Genomic DNA, 27,994 nt, shown 5'->3' with positions numbered 1-27,994 from the left:
GTTCTTATTGTTGTTGTTGTTGTTACTCAGCGACCGGTTTCTTTCAGAAGGCAACTCTTTATAACTTGAATAACATTTTCTGCCGCTGCCGCTGCTTTGGCTGTGGCTGCTAAACAACGCACAACAGGTACATTTGTTGTAGTTGTAGGCAGACATATACAGTAAATACATAGCCATGATATGCATATACTTATGCATGTACCATCTACTACAACAACGACATGTAATTGTGTTGGTGTGGAGGTCTGCTGTTGTTATATGAGTGAGTTCCTCTTTCGTTGAGTCTATCGCACTCGCACTCACGTCTTCTTTGCGCCTGCTTCTGCTGCTTGCCTTTTGTGTTTCTGTCTGTCTGCTTTGGTCGTTTCTCGATGTCTCGGTTTCTTTTGTGTGCAAAGAACAACAACTACAACAACAAGAACAGCAGAAGAAGCAGCAGCAGCTCCTTTTGCATGTGTTGGTAGAAAGCCAAAAAGAATAACTCAGGCAAACAACATTTGAGAATTTGCTTTGTCATGTGTGCGCTGCCAGTGGCCCCTGTTTGTTCTCATCTATATATACTCACGCACACACAGTTATGTATATTTATATACACACATGGGTATATAAGGCTGTTATTATGATGATGATGATGATGCGCATAATGCTTGTTTGTTATGCTGATTTGTGCCTTTTATGAACACGAGCAGCAAAGCAAAGTAAGCAAAGCAGCACAAAAAGCTTGTTCTCATCAACTCAAAAGCAGCCATTGTTGAGGATACCCTGTAAACGTGTTGCAAGCGGTAATAAACGTGAACAGCACACACACATCAAATGACATTAACCATCATAAATGTCATATTTTTTTCGTTTCGTTTGTTGTTTAATAGCAATGCTCATAAATGTTAACCACTTTGGGGCTTTTGGGATACTTCAAATGAGCTCAAGAGCTCATGGCAAATGGTCTTTTAATCAAGAGCAAAATATTCTTTTTGGTTTTTTAATTGCTTTGTTTGAATTCTATAGAATTAGCATGTTGCTTATGGCTAACAGTGTTATAACAGAGCAAGAAAAACACAGCAAGGTTAGCTGTTAAGATTTACTGTTATCTAACAGCAATATTAACAGAAAGCAGAAAGGTATTCTGCTATATTTAAATACCAGAATGTTAATTTACATAAGTACAAAATACGAAAATAACAGTATTATTTTCAAATTATTATAGTATTATAATTAATTTGATAATTGTATTATATATATTTGTACTTTATTTTAATTACGATCTGAATAAATCTATTATTCTCCGTAATTTAATTTGGTTTTGAAAAGGTGAACTAAATAAATTAGGTTGTATTCCAAGAAAAAACAAACTCAAATTGTGCAATGGAAAGAAATTGTTTTAATTATTTCCAACTTCAAAACAAGTAATTTTCTTCTTTTTTTTTGGAACTTGATCAATTTCATTATAGACAAGCTTAATGGCATGTTATCTCTCTCTCTCTCTCTCGGTATTTTCCAGGAAAACGCCTGAGGTCAGCGTGGGTCAAAGCTAGATGCTGATAGGGTCACATTAGCTAATTAATGCCGACTTTATAATAAATTACCATTAGTAACGCATCAAGTTCGCTTCAATTAGGGGAAATTCAAGTGTACTCGCAAATGTGTATCTTGAATTTAAGAAATAGAATCGAAATGGTGCTTGGCACCGTCAGTTACCAGTTTTGGTCTTAGCCACAGCAAAACAATAAGTGAGAAAAACAAATAAGGCACTACGAAAATAGAATGTACAACAAAAAAGTTAAAAACAAAACGAAAAAAATAACTAAGCAAAAATTAATTGAGATAGAAGCTGAAAATGAACCCGAAGCCGACCTCAAGGCGTCGCAATGCTTTCACTTGAACGAATTTGGGGATTGGATCGACAGCCAGTTAATAACTAGTTAAATAGCCAGTTACTTCTTGAGTTCAATGTTGTAGAAAGAGATGGAGTGTTATAATTTAAGGGGAATAAATTGAGCATGGTAATTAAGCGGCGGCATTAAAGGAAAGACAGAGACGAGAAATGTTTAAGAATTTTAAGAAATTACTTCACATTTACTTTTATGAATTCTTAAATATAAGAATGTTGAATAATTGTTATAAATAAAACCTGAAGAAAAGGGAATTTTATCTTATTATTTTAAGAACATCATTTTTGCAAATGAATAACAATATTTTTTATAAGGAATTTCATAAGAAAAAATTGTGAATGATATATGAGAGCCTCATAAAAACAAATATAACAAAGACAAGAAATATTTAAGAATTTTATGAAATTACTTCACACTTGATTAAATTACTTCACTTGTATGAATAATTTTTAGAAATAAAATCCAATTTCATTTTAAACTATTATTTTAAGAACACAATTTCATAATTGCTTTTAATTTATATTTGTTATCCGCATTTCCAGCTAAACTAAAAAGAAAACCCACATATGATATCACAATTGCAATTAATATAGGGGTAATAGCCCCTATATATTGTAACAACTACAGAGTTGTAACTAAATGTGGAATAACAAGAGACTCAAAGATTACGCACTAGCAGCAAGTGACCCCAACTGATGACTCAAAACCACAAGATGTCTATGTCTAACTATTATTATCTGGACAACACAAAAAAAGCCTCGTAAAATTTGTCCCACATTCAATTCTGTAATCTCTGCATCAAGAAATTTGCTCAACAACAAGAAAACTGTCAACTGACTAAGCACAGAGTGCTTATAAACTGAAACTGTCGAGAGGTCTAAACTCTATACGATTTCAGTTTTATTTTTCATAGAGAGACAGAGCAGAGATATGCAAACATATGCCGCAGTAAATCCGCATAACGTCCAGAGAGCTCTCCCTTGACTCCTTCTCGGTTATCTAATCGCTGCTGGCATAACAAAAACGCATTTGGTAATCAAATATGTATGTGTGTGCGTGTGTGTGTGTGTGCACATTTTAACATTTTACCACCATAGACTAAGTCAATGTGTAATCAGAAAATGGCAAGACGGACGACACAAGGCGGGGGCGAAATCGGGCATATTGTGTATTGGATTAGAACGAAGCTCTTATCTAAGATAAGATAACCACAATAGTCGCAGTCACAATATGATACGACTGAAAAAAAAAGCCAAAAACAACGACAGCAAACGTACTTCGCTTTTGGCTTGGACAGTCAAATCCATTCAAAGGTTGAAGGCTTTGCAATTATCGTTAAGGCCAACTGGCCCAGTAACAATTATGACTGTGTGAGAGTTGAGACTGCTCGACTGGGTTGTATGCTGCCAAAAGGGTTTTCTATTACTTCAATATTGGGTAAAATCCGAAGGAAATTATTTTAGATTTCAACTATAATGAGCATTAATTGCTTATAATAAATTCTAAATTTTTTTTTAATTCTGTAATTTACAGAATTCAAATCTAACAAACTTTATCAGAGTTTTATTAATAAACCACATTGCTGTTCAATATATTTCTTTAACTATCCATAGATGTTGTATTACTTCTTTATTTGGTCAAATCTTAAGATTCCTTAAAAAAAAACTCTGTACAACTTGGTAAATAAATTCTACATTTATAAGTGAATCATTCTAAAACTTTCAGAATTCAAACAGATTTAAAAACGAATTTTATTGATAAACACCACATTGCTGTTTAATATATTTAATAATTTAATATATTTATTGTGCATTAAAAGATCTGCTGATGTGATTTCAGTATATGGAAAATTATACGCTTTCAAAGAACATGCTGATTTTGCAGCTGTTTTACGTTATACGTTATCGGTACTCTAAAGCGACAAAGCGCATTTAGCAATCGATGCACTTAGTCATAATTCCCTCGACTCGACTCGACTCGACTTGAATCCTTATCAAGAACACAACGTTGCGTTGGCATTTAATGTTGCTATTGTTTTATATATTTTATCAAAATGGCACACATATTGTGTACGTGTGGAACGATTTATGAGTCTGAATTCCAAACACCCAAACACCGAAAAAACAAAAAAAAATACACGCTAAAAGAGGCCCGGGTCCGCAATTAGACAACAACAAATACCGGACAGATAAAGCCTCATAAAGAAGAAAACAACAAATGAAAACTGATAAGTGGCCACATGGCATGTGAAAGAGACAAGAAGAAGAGCACGAAGAGTATGTGTAATCACAGAACCCAAACCCAACCACCCAAGCAACTAACCAACTAAACCACCCTCCTCAATGGATCTGTGTTTAGGCCATATGCGAATGGAAAAAACAATCGTTGCCAATTGACGTCAAAGATCTGGGCAAACAGCAGCAGGCAACGCATGCACAGCGGGCAAATGAAAATTAACGCATATATGGCAAAATCTCACACACACAAACAACACACACACACACACACACACACACACACACAAACGAAGCCCCTATGTCCGCCCCCAACCACCCAGCAGAAAAAAAAGAGGCCCCGAAATCAATAAAAACACACGCTGAGATGCGCAGACAATGTGCGGGCCAACAACAACGAAACGGAATGGAATGAAATGGAATGGAACGGGAGGTACGAGTCAGCACTATACTCTATTATATAGTAGACTATATTTGTGCATACATATTAGACAAACACACACACAATGCAACGATTTAGGTTAATGAGTATTTGCATTATTAAAGCTAACATATTTCGCTACTTCGCAATGGGGAGAAACCTTATCGAGGGACACGTGCAAATGACACGAAGAACACGCTGTATAGATATAGCGATGAGATAACTGAACAATCGTAATAACTGCAGTGCAATATGATATGCAAGAAATTACTAATCTATAAATACTTTTGTAGCTTGCAATCAGAACAAAAGCTTGATATATATTTCTATTATTTAAGAATACCTGAACCCTAGAATTTTTTAAACGGAATTCTATACATTATTTACGTGGACACATATTTATAAAATTTAAAAATCTCAGAATTATTACATTTTTGAAAGTGAATTCCAAGCTTATAACAATGGGACACTCTAAAGTTTTTATTCTTTAATTTAAAATTCAGAAAAGTAATAAAGCAAATAAATAAATTAGTTAAAAATGGAAACTGCTGTAAAAGTTATAGCTAAAAGTTGTCATAAGTTTATATTCTTTAATTTCAAAATCAGACAAGTAATAAAGTTAATAAATCAAATAAATAAATCAGAAAAAATAAAATTTCTTCAGATCATAGTAACCAAATAGCAAAAGTAAAAAATTAAATATTCGAATAAATATTTTTGATGAAGTAAATCTGCAATTTTATCATATACACAAAATTACAAAGCCAAAAATCTAGTTTCAGTTTCATAAAATTTTGGCTCTTAAGATCAAAATAACAAATTGCGAATTTTGCGATGAATTTTTCAATTTCAATAGTGAAAATTAAATATTCGAATAAATATTTTTGGTAAAGTAAATCTGCGATTTGAAACACAAAATTGCAAAGCCAAAAATCTAGTTTCAGTTTCATAAAATTTTGGCTCTTAAGATCGAAATAATAAATTGCGAATTTTGCGATGAATTTTTTAATTTCAATAGTGAAAAATTAAATATTCTAACAAATGTTTTTGCTGAAGTAAATCTGCAATTTTATCATATACACAAAATTGCAAAGCCAAAAATCTAGTTTCAGTTTTTTAGTTTCTTCAGATGCCTTCATAAAACTTTGGCTCTTTAAAGTTGATTTTTGATGCCCATTCACAGAGTTTATGTGCAGCCTGCCTTTGAGTATTACAAATGTGCATGCATCCGCCGGTCATAAATTTCCGACTTTTTGGCAAACAGCAAATCATTTTCGACTTGTTTTCCCCGGCACAAAACAAAATGCATCTCAAGGGGCAGGGCGGGGCTGGCCGGAGCAAGGCTGCCCCTTTGTATACGCAGAAAACATCTTTTTGTTTTTGGCAGCCGAAAATTATTGAAAAATATTGCAAAATTTGTTTGGCCCATTGCAAAAGCCATGAAATATTGCACACATGGCCAGCTTTCAGTTTCAGATCATTTTCAATTTACATATAAGCGAAAACACATGAAGAATAATTCTCCTAGATATAGATATACACATCATTGATATATAGTCGTATTTACCCGCACCATATGAAATAGATTTTATTTCTTTGACCGCATTACGAAACACACACACATACCTGCAATGGAAAGAAAATGAAATAGATAGTTAGTATTATGATCAATCATTGATATAAAGCGAATACCAAAAAAAAAACATGTGGCACATTAATTTGGTGTTTTGTTGGAATTTCATTAAAATGAAATGTAATTGCAGAATGGAAATGAAATTCCAAAAATGTTTTTATTTTGAATTACTTTTTATTATAAATAAGTTTGAAGTATACATCAAAATATGTGAATTCAAAAATACACTTCAGTTTCAGGTCATTTATTTAATTTGTTTGCTTTATTTCCATTATCAAAATAGTATTACTAAAACTTCTTTTGTTTATTTATTTAAAGTTATACAAAAATCTAAATCTGTCTCAGTTATTCGATTGCTCTTTTTTGTATAATATCCTTTAGTAATTACGTGAATTACAATTTAAATAATTTATGATTCTTAAGTTTTCCAGCATTTCTAAGAACTGTTAACATATTCCGGGCAAAATCCCAAACCTCTTTTCACTAAAATGCTTTGTAAGGTCATTAGGGGAAGCGGCAACAAAGAACGCGGCTTGTTTCAATCATCGGTTACAAAAGAGTCAAGTCGCAAGTCGCTTTATCTTCACGCCACATTTGGCTAGAGTTCCCTCCCAAAAGAGGCGGCCAACTTCTTTGTGCCTACAACTATATCTCTATATCTTCTCTGGCTGCAAAATTAAAATGAATAAAGAAGAGGAGCAGCAGCAGCAGCCACTGAATGGTTGAGCATTGTCTTTGGCTGCTTTTATTTGACGCTTTTCGCAAATGTTGTTTTATATAATGCGGAATATTGTGTACTTGTAGTTGTTTGTATAGTACTATATATGTACATATGTTATGGGTAAATATGGTATATGTATACGACGTTAAGGGCAAGCCTTTCAAGCGTCTCGCTTGTGGTTTGAAGACGATGACGGAGGCAACGACAACGACAACGACAACAGCAAAGGCAAACCACGAGGGACAAGGTTGCGAAAATATCAAATTACGTAGAATGAGACAAGGAGAGAAAGAAGAGTATGAGGAGAGGCAGGCAACAAGCGGGGTCATAAATGTCACAGGCTGCAGCCATAAGGGTTAAACTAGAAGTATATATTGCGCATACGCCACGTAGCACAGACGGCAAACAATTAAGCGACCTCATTTGCGGAGCACAAGCACATGCAACCGCAACGACAACAAACAGCAACAACAACAACAACAGTTTGGGGAGACATTTAGACGCTTTTGAGTGACAGCTGCACTTAAAGAGCAAAAAACAAAACAGATAAAACAAAAAAAATAAAGAGCAGCCAATATAAAATAAGCAAAAGTATGCGAAGATGAGTAAGCTCAACAAAAATATACTTACATTGCAATGCATTGCAGTGTTCAGTATATTTAGATACTATAGAATAAATTGGTATTTCAAAATTGTATTAAAACATACTAGTTATTAGTAAGTTCAACAACAAAATACTTTCATCGTATTGCATTTCAATTTTCAGTATATTTAGATACTACAATAAATCATTATGGTATTAAAAATATACTATATTTTAGTTGTTGAAGTTTTTTGGTTTTTCTAAAATAAAAATAGCGGTACTCAAAACAAGTTTTGTTTTTTTTTTTTCTCATATTGGCGGACAAACGAGCTTTAATTTTTCAGTATATTCTGTATACTATATATTACAGTATTTATGTAGAAAGTTCAAAAAGTCCGGTATTTGTTTTTGGTTTTGAAATTAGAGAATTCGAATTAGAAATAGAGAAATTCTAGAACATGTCCAAGCAACTATTGGTCAATAAGAATGTTTTCAGCCTCTTTCGAGAGTTTTTGAAGCATTCGTCTCACTTGTTACATACAATGTGAGTAAGTTATTGCACTCTGCTTGGTTAGCGAGTGCAACAAATATGCAATGAAGATGGAGGCAAAGCGTTGACGTTGACAGTTCACGAACTCGTCGAGCGTTCGCTGAGCTCATTCTTAAGCTACAGATACAAAGATACAGATACAGATACAGATACACGATACGTTTGGCCAGCTGCGCAGGCATATTACTATATAGACAACAATGAAAACTAGTTGCAACTAGTGCAACGTGCAACAACGTTGCAGCATTGCGAAGCCAACTCGTTTTTCTTTTTCTTTTTTGTTGTTGTATTTTTTTTTTTGCGCGCGCTCTAGAGATGCAACACTCGATGGGGGCATGAAGCAGAAGGCGTTGCCCAAGACCAAAGCCACATTCTGTTGCAGTGGGTGTTTGTTGCCTATGCGTGTGTGTTAGTGTGTGTGTGTGTGTGTGTGTGGGTGAGAGCTGTGAGAAAGAATGCCACAAAAGCGGCCTTTAAGCCACAGCAGCAGCAGAGACCAAGCGACTGCAGCAGCTGCAAAGTATCTGATAGATACTTTTTTAAGGCCCGCATAAGCCGCCTTCAGTGGTAAGCGCAAAGCTCATTAAATTGATTGACTGCTCGCTATTCTCTATTCGCTCTGATTTCTGATTATATGTGATCTATATGCATCGCAGCAGTGGGAAAACATTTTCACTGGAAACCAAAACAGCATTCTCAACATCCGTCACCTCTCGAAATGCGATCAGAGCAAGTCGAATTAGCTGACGCAGATATCGATTTCAAAAGAACCTCAGCTGCTCTTCTCCTTATTTTTTTTTTTTGCCTTAAGTCTCGAATTCCATTTGTGTTTGCAGCAGTTGTGGAAAAACAAAAAGGAAATCCATATTGTGTCTAGCAGGCAGCTGCCTGATTGATTTCATTAGGTGGAAATAATGAGTAGTTTTTGATATATTGTTTTTCATGCTAAATATTTGTATCTTCCATAATTAAGTCGTTTTTATTTTTAGAAATTGCAGCAACAAGTTTTTTTTTAAATTGATATCTTAATTATACGCGTTATCCAAAGGGTAGAAAAGGGTTTTATAACTTTGTGCCGGCAGGAAATGTATGTAACTGACAAAAGGAGACATTTCCTATTCTATATAGCATATATATTCTTGATCAGCGTTACCAGCCGAAGCGTTATAGCCATGGCTGCGATCAGAAATACTTTTGTATGTGTGGTATATTGGAAATGTAGTATTTTATCGATAGACCATAAATAGACTTTGGTATATTGTTTTGTATATTTTAAAATAAATTAATTATTTATATAGCCATGTCAGTTAATCTTGTACGTTTTGCACCATATGGTATATTTTGAATATAGTAATACATATGTATATCGATATACCAAAAGCAGTCTTTGGCATATTTTATTTTTGGTATAATAATTTGGTATATTTTAAAATTAATTAATTATTTGCATAGCCATTTCAGCTAATCTTCCATGTTTTGCACCATATTTTGAATATAGTAATACATATATTGATATACCAAAAGTAGACTTTGGCATAAATTGGTATATTTAAAAAAAAAAAATAATTTCGTATTATATCAATATACCGAATATAGCCGTTGGTATATTTAAAAATTATTACTGCACTGTTTTGCTTTTATTCAAATTGCTAGCTGGTATCTCACAGTCGAGCCACTAGACTGCAGCTTTCCGACTTGTTTTTTCAAATACCATTAAAAATAGATATTCATTAATATTTTGAAGACCACGTCAATCGTTGCAAAGCCGCAGCTAATTAAGCAAACTATTTTAAGGAAATTGCACACAACAAAATGGGCTTATTTTGTGGTCAAGAAATAAGCAGCCAAATGAATGCAAATAAAAGCCATGGCCAACACAGAGCTGTTCGAAGGGGTCAAGTCTAGAGTCTAGACAAATATCGAATCAGATTTGCATCAACAATAACAGTATCTTTTTTTTTTGTGTGTGTGGGAGGTGCAGCTCAATAGCTGTTTGATGGGGAGACAAATTTCCGCCACGTAGAAAGTTGGCAAACTACAAAGTGTGATTGCGATTCATGAGTCAGAGTTTTGCTCATTTAACGGCAATTAGTGCAAAGTACCAAAGGTGGCACAGCGACAGAAAAAAAAAAAACAACAACAGCTGCTTGTTGTTGTGCGCGGAAACTCTCAAGTTCATTTGCATAACTTAACCTACGATTTATTTTGCATACGCGCTGCACACACACACAAGCAAACAAACGCAGCTACATATATAAATCAAAATGTAGTCAGAACAAGGAAGGTTAGACTGGAATTATGGCAGCCAACGAACGTTTCATTCATTGAATGCAAATGCAGAAAAATACATATGGAAATTGTACATAGGAATACCCCTTTTTTGTTTTTGTATACAACCAACTCTCTCTATGTGCGTGTGTGTGTGTGTGTGTTTGTGTCGACACAGCTGCCTCTTGTCTAGAAGTCTTCGCATTTTGCCCCCTCTCTATTTCGGCGAGTTGTGCGGATTTTCTTGGGCATGTCGCAGACAAAATAAATAGAAGGAAGAAAAAAAAATGTTTATAAAAAAAGGGGAGGAAACTCGCATTTGAATGTCAAGTTTTGTTTGTGTTGCGCTTAAAGATGCAAGACGCAGAAGCGTTGCTTTAAAAAGACGCGACGCGACGAGCCCACAAAATTTGCCCACAGGATGCAAAACAAGAGCGAGAAGAGAGTGAAAGAGAGGCAGATGCAGCTCTCAAGGTCTAAAGCCAAGTCCAGCCATACATCATCATCGTGATTAGCATGCTCATTATGCGCATTGTCTGCACTGTGATTCATTGCGGCACAACACACACACATCGCAGGAAGCTCCTCATGTGTCTCTCTCTCCCTCTCTCTCTCTCTCTCCATATATATTTGTATCTTTAGCTGAGCTGGACAGCAGTTTTATTACAAGTAGCCGCTGGCTAGCTGGGCTGAGCTCGCATTGTTCTGTCTCATGAAAGCGAAAGGCTTAATGAATAAGAAAGCAACTCAGTCTAGAACTGGACTATGGAACGAACAACCACGTCGTCTATTCAAAGCGCGTCTGACAGCAAGGGGCAGATCACCACATAATCATCATCATCATCATTATCATCATCTTTATAAAGCGCTCAAAGGGGAGTACTTTTTTCTTTCTTTGCAGGAAATGACCAGGCGACAGGCAGCGTCAATTGAATTGCTGACTCATCCATCGTCACCTGACACTAGAGATGGCACTTGAAAGATGAGCAATAAAAGCTCTAAAAGGGCGCAGTTAAGTTACGTATGAAAAATGGATATTGCAACATCTAGATGAAGCAGTTAAAAACGACTCTTTGAATTATGAGTACATTTAGATAGATTTACTAGGATTTTCCAAATGATCGTTGAAATAGCAGTGTGACAGAAACAAAACTTCATTAAGGTTTTTTTACTTATTCCTTTCCACAAATGGAAGATAGATTTGTATATTATAAAGTTATTATATGTATAAAGTTTGCACTCTTTTGTGTAATATAACTCATGTTCTCTTATAAAATTTGTTATGCTATTATTCTAATACAGTTTGCTTGTTATCATCATCATTTAACAACATAAAATTAAAGTGTAAAACCAAATTTTCGATCACAGTTGCTGACAATTATACATTAATTCTAAGACACAGATAATGTATATTGAAAATGTTTTCTCATAATAACATTTTTATAAACAAGAATTTGTATGCATTTCAATTTTTTCCGAAAAAAATTTTCTAAATTGATTTTTCGCTTTTTTTTGATAAAATTTAACAAAAGAAATAAATCTAATTTGTTCAATAAAATTTATCATATTTATAATTTCCAGTTTTCAATTTCTTTACTACATTTGTTGCTGTTACCTTTACTGTAATTCTAAGACACAATTTTTTTTTAAATTTATGCTCAGTAAAAAATCATTTTTATACAATCAATAATTTCTATAGATTTCTATTTATATTTTTTTAAAAGAAATTTCAAGCTTTGAAATTTTTTTCAATAAAGTACAACAAGAAAATACATTTTTTTCACATAAAAGTTCAAAGTTGTAATACTATTTTTTTAATCAAATTCAAGAAAACATTTTTGAGTACTATTAATATTAAGTTTTTAATTTATTTGCTACATTTGTATATATTCTTGTCTTCTTTTAAATGTGTTCAATTGCTTGGCAAAAATTGTACAACTTTTGGCAAGTTTTATAGCTTATTTTGAATTTATGATTTAGCCGTTCTTTTGTTTGTCATCACTAGCAAAAGTCGTGAATTGCAATATTCGCCAATTTGACGCCATTCAAAAGCAGACAGCGCGTATCCTGTCCAGCCCAACAGCGTAATAGAGCAGCTAGACAGGCTTTGGCTTGGGCATGAAACAATTGGCCAACAGCAAGTGCAGCTCGTCAGCCACATTTGGCATTTTGTGGGTCTCTCTATCTCTCTCTCTCTTGCTCTCGGTTGTGGCCCCAAAGGTTTTGCACAAGAGCGAAGCCAATGAGTGCAATGAACTCGACCATTGGCCAAAGCCAAGTGACTGCATAAAAAGCTGAATGTAAAGTGAGCTAAAGATCGGGAGAAACATTATGCGGGTCGTCCGCCCTCAACTAATCAAAACCAATTAGCAATAGGGCGCGAATAGAGAGCTTAAGCAGACCAAACTAGTAAATCCAACATACTATATATGCCATACTATATACTGAATATACTATATGTATATTAGTATCTAAACAATGTATCTGAATTGCGCGCAATGATGAACAATGTTCACGTACAAAGTTGCAAAGGGCACGTGATGGGCCTGTCAATTAATTGACCAGCGATCTGATGTGGTGGGGAAACTTGTCATCGTGCTCGCTCGCTGTTTATGAAAATAATTTTCAGTTTTGATAATTGCGAGCGCGAGGGGGGTTTTTTCGTGGTTTTTATTTTTTATTTATTTCGACGTTTTTATTAATATTACAGTGACAGCGACAGCAACAGAGGAAGATACAAATGTATCTATAAATAATTGCACGCTGATTGTATATCGAATTTTTGTTGTTGTTGCCACAACGGAAGTCCGAAGGGTGTGCGTGTGTGTGTGTGTGTGTACGTGAAAAAAAATCAAAGTAATTTTCAACAATAATTACTTAAATTATTGTCAATTATTGCAATTGCAGTTACGGGGGCGTCACACGAGTCGTATACGTGTTTTCTTTTTTTGGGTTGCAATCAACAGCTACCCTGCATTGAAGGTAATTGAAAAAGAGTTTCACTGAATTTCGTAAACTTCTTTTAAAAATATAAATATTAGAGTTACAATTATTTACTATTAAAATGTGATCAATTTCGTAATGAAAACTTTCTTTCGTTTCACATTTCTTTGTTAACAGGGTATCCGTTAGTTGGTCAACTGCTTGTGGCATTTTTATTAACGTTGATTGTTGCAATTTCGTTGCTCATCGTATATATTTTATAATTGAACAAAATATAATAACAATATAAAGCGTGGCGTGTGTTTTACGCTTTACGTAACATTTTTGCTGTCGTTTTTGTTTTTGTTTTTTAATTTTTTATTTGATTGTTCTTCTCAGTTCAGCATGCACTTGTCAGCTGTTTTTTATTCCAGCTCTTACTCACACTCCCACTTCTCTCTCTCTTTCTGTCATTCCAAAAAAGGGGGCCGCATATAAGATTAATTTTTAATTATTATTTTTAATTGCAACACTAATTGCAAATGGAAGGGAAAATAAAGGAAAAATGCGAATTGTAAATTGTTTGTTGAATATGAAACGAGGCGAATGCAATGAAATATGCAAATTGCTTGCACGCATCGCAAACAAAGAGTGCGAGTGAGAGATAGAGCAATGAGAAAGAGATGCAACATCTCACACATGTGTAAGGCACATGCGTTAGTTAGTTGGAAATGAAAATTGCCTGGGAAGTATCTTGCTGAGAAGTGAGTCAGTGTATTTCATATAGCACACACACAATTATTAGAGTGGGGAAGGGGAGGGAAATAGAAATGGAAATGGAAATAGAAATAGAAAACCGTTGCAAAACGCATATATAATCGATTATCGATTTCCTAACGAGAATTGATTGTTTTCATTAGTTCATTCCATACTTTCAATTGCACAAAGCGAATGAAGTAAGCACTAAACGCGAGACAAAGAGAAAGGCAAAGGGAATTATTGAGTTGTAAACAACAAACTAACTAACTATATACAATTGGACTTTCAATTATTTAGTTTGAATTGTAGTTCTCTATTTCAAATGTATTTCTTGCAAATTAAATGCAACATTTTAGCTTATCGATAGTATGACAAAGCGATAATTTTGTATAGTCATCATGAATATAATAGTTTTAGACAGTTTTTTTTATAATAAATTCGCAATGTTCTTTATTTTATCGATAGTATTATGTATAGTTGTTGTTAATAAACTTATTGATAGTAAATTAGTAATCGATTTTAATAACTTATAAAATAATTTTGTATGGTCATCAAGAATATAACATTTTCAGGCAGTTTTTGCCACAAACGAAAGTAAAGTTTTTTATATAATCGATAGTAACATGAATAGTTATTCCTAAGATGCTTATCGATAGTAAATAACTAATCGGTTTTAATAAAATGTTTGAGATTTTCGACAAAATGTTAAAAATGTACTTTTAAGTCTTTGTCAATTAAAGACAGCATAATTTTTTATCGAAATTATTAATCTAAATAGCTACCATTAAGAGGGTTTCTATGTGTGTGTTTTGCTGCTATACTCAAAATATGATCAGAGTATTTTCCCTGCTGATTTTCTCTTTTTCACTTGAGTTATCTATGCCACACACAACTTGACATTTTGCGAATACTTGGCCCCGAAACAAATTCTCTTGCCTGGCTTTGATCTCTCCACTTGAACGCTTTTGTTTCGCATTGTCCAAAACAAAAACAACAGCAAAACAAAAAAAAAAATGAATAACTGAAAATGGGGGGAAGACAAAAAAAAATAAAATAAAATAAAATAAAAACTCAATGGGGCTCTCTGGCTAATCTGGCTAAAAGCAGCAGACGCCATTGACGATGAGATTTACTTGTTCAGCTATTTATTTATTTATTTTGTTTATATTTATTACGAGGAGCCGCCATTAAGCGGCTGCTTCCTGCATCCACAATCCAAGACAGATCTCTGACGATGGATGGATGGATAGTAGAAAGAGGGATGGATGTGTATGCTATGCTCATAAAGCAAAAGTCCAATTGATTAAAGTAACAACACACAAATTGCTGCTGGCCATGCGGACTTTGAATTGTAGCTGTGTGCGTGCGTGTGTGTGCATGACTCATTTGCAATTAAACGACAAAGGCAGGCAGCGGCAGCAGCAGCAGCAGAAACACACAACTCTCACACACACACACACACACACACATATATATAAACCCTAGCACACAATCGTACACAAACACATGTGCAAAATTCAAGAGCCGCAAAAATGCCAGCATAAAAATAAAGTAAACGCTGCGCCAAAAGAAGAAAACCTACAAAAGCAGCCGCAGCCGCAGTCGCAGCAGCTGCTGGCAGCGACAGCGGCATCGACCACAAAAGCAAAACTGCTACAGCGACAACGACAACGACGTGAGCGACAGAGCGCGAAAGAGAGATAGAGAGAGAGCGCGCTTGTCGTGTACGTCGTCGCTGCAAATTCAAATTGGCTCAGACGAGCGGCGGCGGCGACGTTAACTGCGACAGCGACTGATGTTTACACAACGTGCGGCGTATTCGCAAAGTTGCTCGCAAACAGCAAAAGCAACAACAACAACCACGACCGACGACGACGCAACGGCCGCTGCTTGTATTTTTCTTTTGCCGCTGCTGATATTTCTGCTTCTCTTCTTCTTCATCTTCTGCTTTTTTTTTTGCTGCTTTTTGTAGTCGACTCTAATTGAAAACAAGCAAAGACGGCCAAGTCTCTGCTTGTGTATGTGTGCGTGTGTGTGTGTTTGTGCAAAAGAAACAAGAAAAACAAGCAGCAAGCGAGCGTCTACAGCTGGCGCTGTCGTCGTTGCTGCTGCTGCTGCTGCGGTTAGATGCGACGTCGTTGTTTTCCAGTGTTGCCAAACTTCACTTCAGTCAGCGCATTTGTCGCTGTAGCTTGGCAGCAGCAACAGCAGCCGAGCAACATAGTAGTTGTTGTAGATCTCGCTCTTGCTATGCAAGTGTGTGTGTGTTTGTCTGATTGGTTGTGTGCTCGTATATATTTTTGTATCTTTGTAGCTTTGAAGCCATACATTGTGCATTCACATTTGCAGCAGGACACAAAGGCTAATTTATGCCTGCTCCAAAGAGCATTATTATGTATGCATTTTGTAGTTGGTGTGGTATGCGTGAGTGTGTGTGTGAGCACCTGATCGATACTTAATGATAGGCCCAAAGCATTAAACCGGTTCTTGAGTGCCTGACAAACGTCACAAGCGACATAATCCCCAACAAAACGAAGAAAAATAAAATACACAAATAGTAAATACAACAAGACAACAACAACATCAACTGGTTTCATTGGTAATCGATTTGTGCCTTGGTCTTCATGATAATCTTTTTTTTTTTAGTCTCTCTTTCTCTGCATCGCCGCCTGCTGCTTCTTTAGCACCTTTTGTCAACGTGTATGAGTGTGAAATGCGGCAACGTCGCCTGACTGCTGCCTGTGAAAGCCTTCCTTCCACCCTGCTTCTTCCCTTTGCGACAGCTCAACTCAACTCAAGTGTGAAATTATTTCGGAATTTTCAAATTTCCCATACGAAATACAAAATTGAGTTATCGCATCGCCAGGCGGCAGACAAAACACAAAACACAAAAAACAGCGACGCGTTGTCACGTTCCCTCTTTTTCTATCTCCAAAAAGCCCCACTCTATATGGCATATAGCATTACGAAACTACAGTGACAACAACAATAACAACGACAACAAAAACAATGGCAAATGTGCAATGCAAGGCACAAAAATGTAAAACAATAACAATGCAAATAATAATCAAATAATTGCACGACTTGCAAAACAAAAAGCAGTCGTCGAACAACAACAATAACAACAACGACAACAACATCTAAAACAACCGCTAGCTAGCAGCACTCGAGGCGTTCCTGAACGTACTCATAGATACCTTTTTGCACATGTGTGTGCAGATACAATAACTCATTCGCCCCACACAAAAGGCAACAACTCAATTTTAAAACTCGGAAATATTTTTCTGCTTTGCTTTTTTTTTGTATATATAGTATATATTAATTATTCTTATCAGCTGTGCACAAAAATTGACCGCGACAGGGAAAACAACAATAAGAAAAACAACACACATTCTGGCTGTAAATTGAAAATAAGAAACTTAGTTGTTGTAGATATGAGTCAAGAGTTGTCGCCTCCCAAGGGAGAAATTAACAACAATAACAATGCCATGAGTAACTCCATGTGTGTGCTCTATTAGTAATTAACTACCACATTAAGTGCACAATGCATTGCTATAAATAACTTCCTTTTTTTATAATGAACTACTACACGTTGAGGTGTTAGATCATCAAAGTTTATATCTAGCAAAAACAAAAACAATTATAAGTGAATTTATTACGAGTCTATAATAAATAAGGGTTGAATTATTGTAAAGTATTATATATATAGTATATTAGATAGTTAAGTAGTATATTAGATATACTTGTTTTTCTCTCATAATCTATAAACAAAATTAATAACTGTATTTCAAAGTTTCAAGTCTGAAAGATTTATTCTTTATCCATTTTAGCAACGGTTTTCGTTGTTATTTTTTATTCCTCATTATTTCAGCAACCAAATTTAAACATTATAAGTCACACAGTGCCCAAGATATTATGCCAAATTGAATAGCAGACACATAGTTTTTGTTAATTTATTGTATTTTTATCGCCAAGTGTCATAAAATGCTTTTTGCAGCTGACATACCAGATTTTTAACAACAAAAACCATAAAATTTTCAATATGAGAGATTAAATGGAATTCTTTATTTTATTTTTTTGTTTTTTTGTAGCGTTTCACAAACATAACCTATGACAATTTTGATTCCTGCTGAGTGATATTAGCAAAAAAAAGAATTTATGAGACTCTTCCAAGAGCAAAGAATATAATAATTTAAGTTTTCCATTTGCCAGTTGCATTTGTAGTTTTTACATAACTTGGGTAAGGACGGACAGGCAGGTGAAAAGATAACTAAAACGTTAAAATTTCTTCCCTGTCTGGCAATTTACACACACAAAAATAGCAACAAATTAAGCGCGCACACACACACCGATACAGATACAACATTCACTCACGGATACAGATACAGATACAGATACATATGGCATAATAAAAATGGAATCTATCTTGCGTGTGAGCAGCAATTACAATTTGTGGGGCGCATTGCTCTCTGTTCAGTTCGGTTCTATTCTGTTTCTGTTTCTGTTTCGGTTTCTACATTTATTCCATTCCATTCTCTTCTCTACAGTTCGCATTCACATTTTCTCTCTCTTTCTGTTCTATTCTGCGCTGTTTCACACTCTATCTAATCTACTTTTTTGGCTTTGCCCCACAGAACTCGCGACGCTGTCAATGCCAAAAGAACATTGAAAAAAAAAAATACAAAATACAAAAACACAAACAGCAGAGAAAAACAGAACAACAACTATGAGTAGACTCGATGTGTAGTATATGCATTAACAACAATAACAATAACAGCAACAATAAATGTAACATGACATTGAAACAAGTCAAATGCTTTTGCGCTGAAACAAAAATTTGATACCTCAATGCTGATATTCTTGTTGTTTTTATTGTTGTTGTTGTTGTAACTATTTTCAAGTTTTCTTTCTGGCATTTCGTGTGTTAAAAAACGAAACACGAAATCAATTTGATTGAAATTGAAAACAAAATCCGCAAACGGGGAAGCACAAATCGACAATATATCTCTTTTTAGGCCTAAGAAAGAAACCAAACCAATCAAGCACAATGCCAAATCCATAAAAAGAACTGTTTAAATTCGTATATTTTGCCATATTATAATGTAAGCAAAAACCAAAAAAGTGTGTTGAAAGATTTGACTGGTAAACACATTGTAGAAATCCACTTGAAAGCTGCCACAAATTCGAGAGGTGCCCCTGCAACACGTTGAGCAATTCAACAGCGGCAGAATTGAGTAAACTTACAAAAAAAAAATAAAGAAAAGTTTGCTTTTTGGGCGTTGTAAGTTTGTTATACTAAAAAAAAGTCTATAAAGTGCAACTGAGTTTAGTTTACACAAGAATTTTCAAATGTCTAGCTATTTAAGTTGTAGAAAAACCACAAAAAAAAAACTGATGACTGAGAAATACCCGCAACCCATTTAAAATATACCGAATCAATACACCGAAAAATACTGAAATAAATTCTAGATGTAATATTAGGTATATTTATATAATATTACATTTAAAATATACCATAGAAAGCAATACATACCAAAACGTGGTGTTATTCTTAAAATATTTTAAAATAATGTACATCAATATATACTAAAATTATACCCATGGCTGTATTTGGTATATTTCTATACTATTATCTTCAAAATAAACCATAGAATGCAAAATATATCATATTGTTGGACAAAGGCAACTAAGACTCGTGCTATTTTTCATACAAAAGTATTTCTTAAATTTCCTTCTCTGATCACAGGAATCACAAAAACTATAGTTATTATTGTTTTTACCAAATATCGCGACTTTATTTTTAACTATCAATATGAAAAACATCAAAAAAAATCATCAAAAGATACATTTCTCTTGCTTTTGCATATCAAATCTAGTGCTTTCAACATCCTTTTGTTTTGATTTTCAACAACAGCGAAATGCCAAGTGTTCACGTCACTGATCTTTCACTTTGCTAATTTGTACAATCTCCATGGAATTCGTTTTATTCTATGCGGCGGCGATAAAGCATTTTGGGCCACATGCGTCATCATCAACACTCACAGCTGGCTTTAATGGTTTATTCGGACGAAATGTATCCCGCAGATACAGAGTCTAGTGCGTAATTTATCTATGCACATTTTGGCCAGCCATCATTTGTTGTTGTTGTTGCTCTCGCGTTCAATGCGCGGTTCATTGTCAATGTCAAAAAGCTGTTGACTGGTTTTTTATGTTGGCTTTTTTTCAACATTTTTTTTTTTTTTGAGCTGTGCTTTGACGATTGTCTTGTAATTAACCGAGACAAAACTACCAAAGAGAGTGGCGTAGTTGTTGTTTGCGGTTGTTTTGGGCTCTGGCTCTGCTGACATTGATGCGGGTTTAATGCACCTCAACTCAACTCAACTCAAGTCTCAAGTATCTTGTGCGCTCATGGGCCGCTTTAATGACTTGGCCAGAAAAAACATACACAACAAACATACATTTTGGCCACAATGTATAGGCCCGGCTAATGAAGCAATTAGGCGTCGACTTTTGCACCAAACCAAAAAAAAATAAAAAATAAAAAAAAGGAAAAACAGAAAAAATACACTAAACAAGACAAGACATGAAGGAAAATAAATAAATAAATGTATAGAGCAGCGGCGAGCAGCAAAACTTGTTTGGCCAAGAGAACAACAAATGAAAGGCAGACAGAGGCGTCTAAACAGACACACACATACGATTCTTTGGGCCCAAAAACAACTACAACTACAACAACAGAAAAATATTGTACAAAATTACGTAATAACGCAAAATAGACGTCAACAACAGCGCCACATGTCCGTCGTCTAGGTCTCTCTTCGTTTTGGGCTGAGGCTGATTTTTCTGTACACGTCGCCAGTTGGCACGCACACACAGGTAGAGAAGATGCGGTCCAAGCTACAACAAGATACAAGTCAAGGTAAAAACGTTACGCACAAGTATCTCACAGATGCACACACTCAGATGCTAAGCTGCATCTGCATCTACTTAAAATATTTTCCGTCTTTTTGGGAAGAAAGAAAAAAAAAAACAGAAACAGAAACCAACAGACGACGTGTCAGAGATCTATGACGGATAAAATTGAACGAACTGCGTGACTCGCCAGTGGGCGCAGAGAGTACTCTCCAGTCATACTCATAGTCATATAGTCGCTGACTGTCACACAAAGTCAACGTCAGACCCACGCTCTGCATCTTTCAGATACACATGGCTAGAGCTGACGTCTCTCAGAGCTTTGTGTCAACCGTTAGCTTGAATTTAGGGCCTACGCAGCTCTGCCTGCTGCAGCTGCCAGCAAACGCATTTGCATTTCTCAGATACATTTGGAAGCAGCTATCTCTGACGGTTCCGCGTATGGAAAATTCCAGGTATCTGCAAGATACACGACCACCAAGTAAATGGAGCTTCTCTGGGCGCTTCTTGTGGGCAATTTGAACTTCAGACAAGAACTAGATTTTATTTTAAATAGAAGAAGTAGGAAGGATGCTCTTTCTATAATATCTATTAAAAATTTGAGAAATCTGTCGGAAGCTTAATCAACATTTTCGTTGACTTCCAATTGGAAACCACGTACAACGATAAAGTCTATGACGATTATTTAAATGGAATATTTTTGTAAAAAGATAATGGAGCTGCTCTTTGACAAAATACTTTCACAAGGAATTTACTCGAGCTTAATCAACTGTATGTATGACAAATTGTTTGAAATTTATGAAAACTTGAATGGAATATTTTTTTTTAAATAGATAAAGAAACTACACTTCAGTGTCTAGTGTCATGCTTTTAATGAGTGAATTTATCTCAAAGTCCGAAATAAATTGGGAGTTTCAGGTTAAAGTATGATACAACTGAGACATTACTTAAACACTTCTATAAAAAGTTGAATTGTATTATTTAGATCCAGAATAGGAAACAACTGGAATAAATTCCTTCCTTGAAGTCTGGAAACAATAGAAGTTTCTTTTGTTCTCTCGGGTATCTGTAACTGGAACTTACCTTTTCAAAGTATCGCGTAGTAGTTTCTGGCTATGGTTATTGTTAGTGTTGTTGTTATTGTTGTTGTTGCTGCTGCTACTATCCACGGCTATTTGTTGTTGTTGCTGCTGCGTAGTTTCGGCTAATTTTCCAAAACAAATGTTACGGCTGCTGTCGCGTACCATGTTTCGATAACTCACGATCTATTGAGCATTTCCCGTATGCCGTCGTTGTGGAGGCGCATAATTTTAAATGGGCGCGCTCCTCCCATTGATTGAATATCCCGCTTTCAAGATTTAACTCTCTCTCTCTTTTCTTTTTCTCTTTCTCTCGGTTCACTCGCACATTTTTCGAGATACTTTCAATTTGCACTAGATCTCTTGATTTCTTAATTTTTCATTGCATTTTTGCTTGCTTTGCTTTTTTCCTTTTTTGCATTTACTTTTTGCTTTTTTCTTTTTTTGCCTCACAGTGAAAACACACGGCGATCGATTCAATCAATCGATTCGATACATCGATTCGAATTATTTTCTTTTTTTTTTTACTTTTTCATTTATTTTAGTATTGGGGGGCTGTAAATAGATTGAGGGGGAAGAACGTTTAGGGACATGAAGGGGAGTGATTGAAGATTAGCATATTATTAGATTAACATTTCTTTTTCTTCGAAGAGCAGACACAGCATTTTGCACTTTTCTTTTCTCATTTCTCATTCAACTTAACTTAATTTTTGCCACACATATATCATTTACCATATTATTTCGCTGTTATTATTATTATCATTATTATTATTATTTATGTTATAATACATATTTGTTGCTTTCTTTGAATGCACCAAGAGGAGAAGGCGAACGACAAAGCTGATGCCAATTTATGTTAATTTAGCACTAAAAATATACACAACAAATGTTTTAATTTAATTCAACTAGAGAGCAATTTAAATTTATTGAAATTTCAATGGGACGCTCAACAACAATGTATGTGAATCTTTCGGTGTGTGTGTATGTGTGTGTGTGTATCTATGAGATACGCAAGATCTTTGCGCTCAATTTAAAAGGCAAGGCAAGTCGCGGCTGCCTGGACAACAAGGGAAGAAGAAGGCATATTATTTTATATAGCAAGGGACTGCTGAGCGCATTTCCTCTACAACAACGAAGAACAGAAGGTGGAAATGCGAGCAGCGACGTCGACAGCACGTTATTATAATCCAGTCAACGTTACAAGCCAGGCAATGGCAACCAGGCAGCCGGACCGGGGCCGGGTCCAAGCAAGAACCAACAACATCGCCATCAATCCACAAAACCGGCCAACAACAACAATGTACAAAAAAAAAACATTTATATATATATATATATATACATATATATATATATGTACATATAAGAAAAGCAGCCAGCCAAGCCAAGCGGGGCGCATGTTAAAAATTCCAAAAAAGCAGCAACATGGAAATACAAGAACAACATTCATGGTTTGCTGCTGCTGCTGCTGGCTCGCTGCCTTTTGTTGATGGCGTGAAATTTGGCAACAGCGTACAGTGTTTGCTGACTCCCTCTGACTAATGCGCTTAATCGCATTCTCTCGCTCACACTCGCTATCCCCTGTCTGGTTCACACTGCGTAGCGTGAGAGAAGTTTGGCAACATTGCCTCGCTGCTGAGTATGTTTGCTTATAATTGACGTTTGCACTGAACACTGCTGCGCTGCTGCCTGCCTTTGCTGCTGCTGCTGCCGCTGTCTGACGTGGTTGTTATAGCTACTCATACACACACATACAAACTCACATATACACATTGAGTAAAGTGGGGTGCCTGTGGTGAGAGCGAGATAGAGCGACAGGTTTTAATGGCCCGTTGTTGCTGCTTCAGCGCACACACAGCATTAAAATACACGTTTAAGCATACATACATGGACATACATACATCCATATAGATGCCAGTAGTATGCTTGTGTGTGTGCTATGTACTTTTATGTACATAAAGAATTTATAGCTGGTACTTTTTGAGTGCTGCTTGCTCGGCTGCTGCCTCTGCCTGGGCATGGCATGGAAAAACGAGTATCTTCTGTGAGTTTGTTTTTGCCGTTCGTCATTGTTGTTGTTCGCAGTCGCTGCCGTCGTTGCTGCTGCTGTTGTGTATTTATAAATGGTTATGTAGTCATGTGCATGTGTACTTATGTACGTATGCGTGTGTATGTGTCGAGAGTCGAGAGGGGTGCTTCGGAAACTCGCGTTGTTATTTCACGTTTTTCAGCCATTTCGTCCCCCTTCCCCATGTGCCATGCCTGCTGGCAGCGATGACGACGTTGTGATATGGCCATACATAAAATGTAGTTTTGTCGCTCTGCCTAACCATTGTTGTTTTTGTTGCTGCCATTTGCTACGCTTATAGGGCCCTTTTGTGTGTTGTTGGGGCGCAGCAGGAAATCACAACTACACGCAAAATGGAGCCCATAAAAATACTCAAATACATACGTATGTATGTACAACCCATATATGAGTGTCTGTGTTTGCTGCCTGTACAAAACGCGCAGTCGCTAGCGGGCGTTTGGACTGGCGCTCTCCTCTTTCTATCTCTTTTGCAAGCATATACACAACGCTATCTCTCTTTCATTCCCACACACACAGAGAGGCCCCCGGGTTGGAGAGCTTAAGCGGCAGGCAGCCATTGCTGCTGCTGCTTCTGTCGCTGCTGCCGTCGTTGGGGCTGCCAATCGATCGTGAAAGTTTTTGGTGCTGCCTGCCTGGCTGTACTTAAACATTGCTGCTGCGCATCAGTCGCTTTGTATGCCTGGTGGGGTGCGGTTCAATTCGCTTCATTATTTTTTTTGTTGTTGCTGCTGCCTGCGTTTTTTCTTTTTCGCCCCCTTTTTGTCGACGTGTGCAAAAAACAAACTAAAATCTCTACCTCATTTTGCTCAAAAAGTAAACTAAACTAAAACGAAAACAAAATACAGTATATTTTCTGCTGCTTGAAATTTGTGCGTTTTTTCTATCCTTTTCGTTGGTCTCTTCTACTTGTACATTGGAGGTGCTGGCGGCCATTTTGTTTTTTTGTGGTGGTGGCCATTGGAAACGTATTTGGTTTAAATATTACAACAACTGCTACGACATTTATGGCTAAAAGCTATGACCATTTATAGAGATAGCGTTTATTTTTCCTTTTTTTTGCAAAAAATCCCATTAAAAGAGGCGGCTAGAATTCGAAATTCATTAATATGCTAGCGCAGCTGTCGCTTTAGCAGTAGAAGAAGCAGAAACCAAACCAGTTTTATGCTTCTTCTTCATTGTCGTTTTTGTAGTCAGCAAACTATGCAGTCATTTTTGTAGCGCTGCTACGTGACCACACACCAATATACTCGCACACATACACATACAGCGACCGCATTTGCAATATACAGGAGTAGGGGGAATTGACGAAGTGGGGCGGTGGCGGATGCCACCACACGCCGCGTCGCTTCAACTTTGTAGTTTTTGTCGTACAACGACGTAGTTTCTAGCAGCTCACACACACACATACATGCGCACGCGCACGCACACGAAACGGGTTAAATAAAGTTTTTTTTACCGCATCGTGCTGCTCGCTTGCACACATACACGACGACCATTATTATTTTGATATTGGCCTCTCGCTTGCACGCGCGCGTTCTCGTTTCGTGCAGCTGAATCGATTTTTCAACGACAAGCGACAAACGAGCGACGACGACGACAAACGACGATGATGACGACGACGCTACAAAACGCGACACGACAATTTCTCTCCATGTTCAAGCAACGCCATCTCACTTACACACACGCGACAAGCTTCAAAGATTTCCTTTCTTGCTCACACTTTAGCTGTTTTGCTTTATTTGCGTTGTTCGTTTTGTATGCGGCTGCTGCTGCTGCTACTGCTGTTGTTGTTGGAGCTCAAACTAATACACACACATACATATATACAAATCATGTACACTCATACACACTCAAGTGCACACAGGCCAGCGCCATGTTACTTTTCTTTGTTGTTTTTTTTTTTGAGGGGAGCTGTCAGCCTGGATTTTTGCTACAACACATTTCAACGACGCCGCCGTTGCTCTGTCGCTGCGCTGCTTGTAGCCGCTGCTTGCGTCGCTGTCGTCGCTTGCCTCGTTATTATATTTTTTTCAGCCCGTTGCACGTCATCCGTTCGTCGCCTTATGTGCTTTGAATTTCTGATGAAATTCTTTGCTTTCGAGTTAATTGCTGTTGTTGCTGCTGCTTCTGTGCGGTGGCAGCGACGCCAGCAGTGAGCTCCCCAGCTCAGTCTCCAAAACGTTGTGCCATTTTTCTTTGTGCTGCGCAGCTTTGTAGATCGGAGACTGCAAAATCAACGACACACACACAACAACGAAGCGAGTCCTGGGCGTTTACACAAACACACACACACACACATTCATACATACGAATTTTGTATTTGTATGTATTAAATTATGTACTTTAAATTTAGTTTGCTCTTTGTTTTTGTAACTGCAAAATTGACATCAACTTTGTGGGCCGCCTTTAAGCATTCATTGCAAACATTTTACAACATTGATTTTGTTTTTATTTTAATCACTTTGCAACACTTTCTAATTTGCAGGGGCCAATTCACTATTTTTTGTTTTAATTTTATTTTTTTATATTTTCTTATTTATCATCACAATTTTATATTTTTCAGTAGTTTTATTTTTTATTTCCTTACCAATTGCGTTGAGAGCTGCAAAGAAATGAAATGAATTAGAAATGTACATATACAAAATGCTATTAACGTTATTTAATAATTAATACAAATATCGAATGTTATATATTTATACTACTTACACCATTGAAGCGAATGCTTCCATCTGCTGATCGTCGGTTAATTCCAATCCGTTTGATGCTTTATTCGAAATTTCAGCATATTTCTCCAAGAAAATTCCTTTTTGTTGTAGTTCGATTTGTTTTTCTTATTATTCACGATCCGGGAGTCAAATATTTATTATATATATATTTTTTATAATTTAATTCACTTTGCTGCAAATTTTTTTTTTTTAGTGAATTTTATTCAACAACAAAAAACCATCACAAATTAAATTTTTATGAATTTTTTTATTTCAAATTTTTCGCAAAAAACAATAAAAAATTTGCTTCTCAATTTGTATCATAATTAAAAATTTTGTATTTAGATTGCATTTGAAATACTTTTTTTTGGCTTTGCGATTTTCCTTACGTATTGTTTTTGTTTGTATTTGATTGTATTTGTTATTTGTATTTACATTTCTTGTTGTTGCTGTATTTGCATTTGTATTTGTGTAATTAATGCGTTTTCCACATAAACACAATCGCCCACACACACAACATACACTCTCTCACACACGTATACGCGTACACACACACAGCGACAACCGCGCGCGTACGCTTCGCTCTTCGCTCCGACGACGATAAACCGCCGCACACACACTCTCACATATGCATTTACACAATTTGCATAAATAGAAGAGACAGAGAAGCACGGCGATGCGGTGCGAGGGGAACTGCAGTGGGGGGTGTGTTTAATTTGCCGTTATTTAACTTTTAATCAAATTATATTTACGATTAACATATATATTTGTGTTTAGATATTTTTTGTTATACTTTTGCGTGTGTTCGGCGTCTTGAATATTATTATCAATTATACTTGTAATTTTGATTTCAGTTTAATTACATATTTGACGCGCGCGCAGCGACAAACGAACCAACCACGACAAAAATTCAACTGAAACTGAAAGAATTAGCGGGTTGCCAGATTTGAATCGCGATTGAAGCATTTCTCTGAAATGTGGCAACTCCCGCAATTTATCAGGTCAAAAATTGTGTTATTTCGTTGGTGCAAACGTTGGCAGCACCACAATAGTGCTGTAAAATTCATGTAGCTACCAGAAGTCTGCTGATTGTGACGTCAGTATTGCTTTGTTTGAAAAAGTTAGCATTTAAATTTTGTTCAAATAAGTAAATAAATTTACTTATATTACTTTAAAGAATGTGACATAATAAGATATGTTACCATTTATTAACGAGTTGTTATTTATCTTAT

General features: G+C 36.0%; 1 protein-coding gene across 11 annotated transcripts in view; it reads right to left on the bottom strand.

Annotated features, from left to right (window-relative positions):
• Positions 1–27,927, bottom strand: part of LOC133850639 (protein split ends) — a 76,886-nt gene extending 48,959 nt beyond the window's left edge. For 4 of the 11 annotated variants that reach the window (XM_062286775.1, XM_062286805.1, XM_062286799.1 and 1 more), the window contains exons 1-4: positions 27,152–27,927; positions 26,764–26,955; positions 26,645–26,659; positions 21,976–22,526 (exon numbers count right to left, since the gene is read on the bottom strand). In XM_062286775.1, the coding sequence (XP_062142759.1) occupies positions 21,976–22,139 (164 nt within the window). In that variant the 5' untranslated portion in view covers positions 22,140–22,526; positions 26,645–26,659; positions 26,764–26,955; positions 27,152–27,927. Of the gene's footprint in view, positions 1–21,975; positions 22,527–26,644; positions 26,660–26,763; positions 26,956–27,151 lie in introns of those variants that run through there. The other 7 variants (XM_062286814.1, XM_062286829.1, XM_062286867.1 and 4 more) reach the window with 5 other exon arrangements.
• Positions 27,928–27,994: the final 67 nt, after the last annotated feature.

The sequence above is a fragment of the Drosophila sulfurigaster genome, chromosome 2L, assembly GCF_023558435.1.
Source record: "Drosophila sulfurigaster albostrigata strain 15112-1811.04 chromosome 2L, ASM2355843v2, whole genome shotgun sequence".
Taxonomy (NCBI): Eukaryota; Metazoa; Arthropoda; class Insecta; order Diptera; family Drosophilidae; genus Drosophila; species Drosophila sulfurigaster.
The sequence above is the reverse complement of the archived record's forward strand: the minus strand, read 5'-3'. Positions and strand labels throughout refer to the sequence as shown.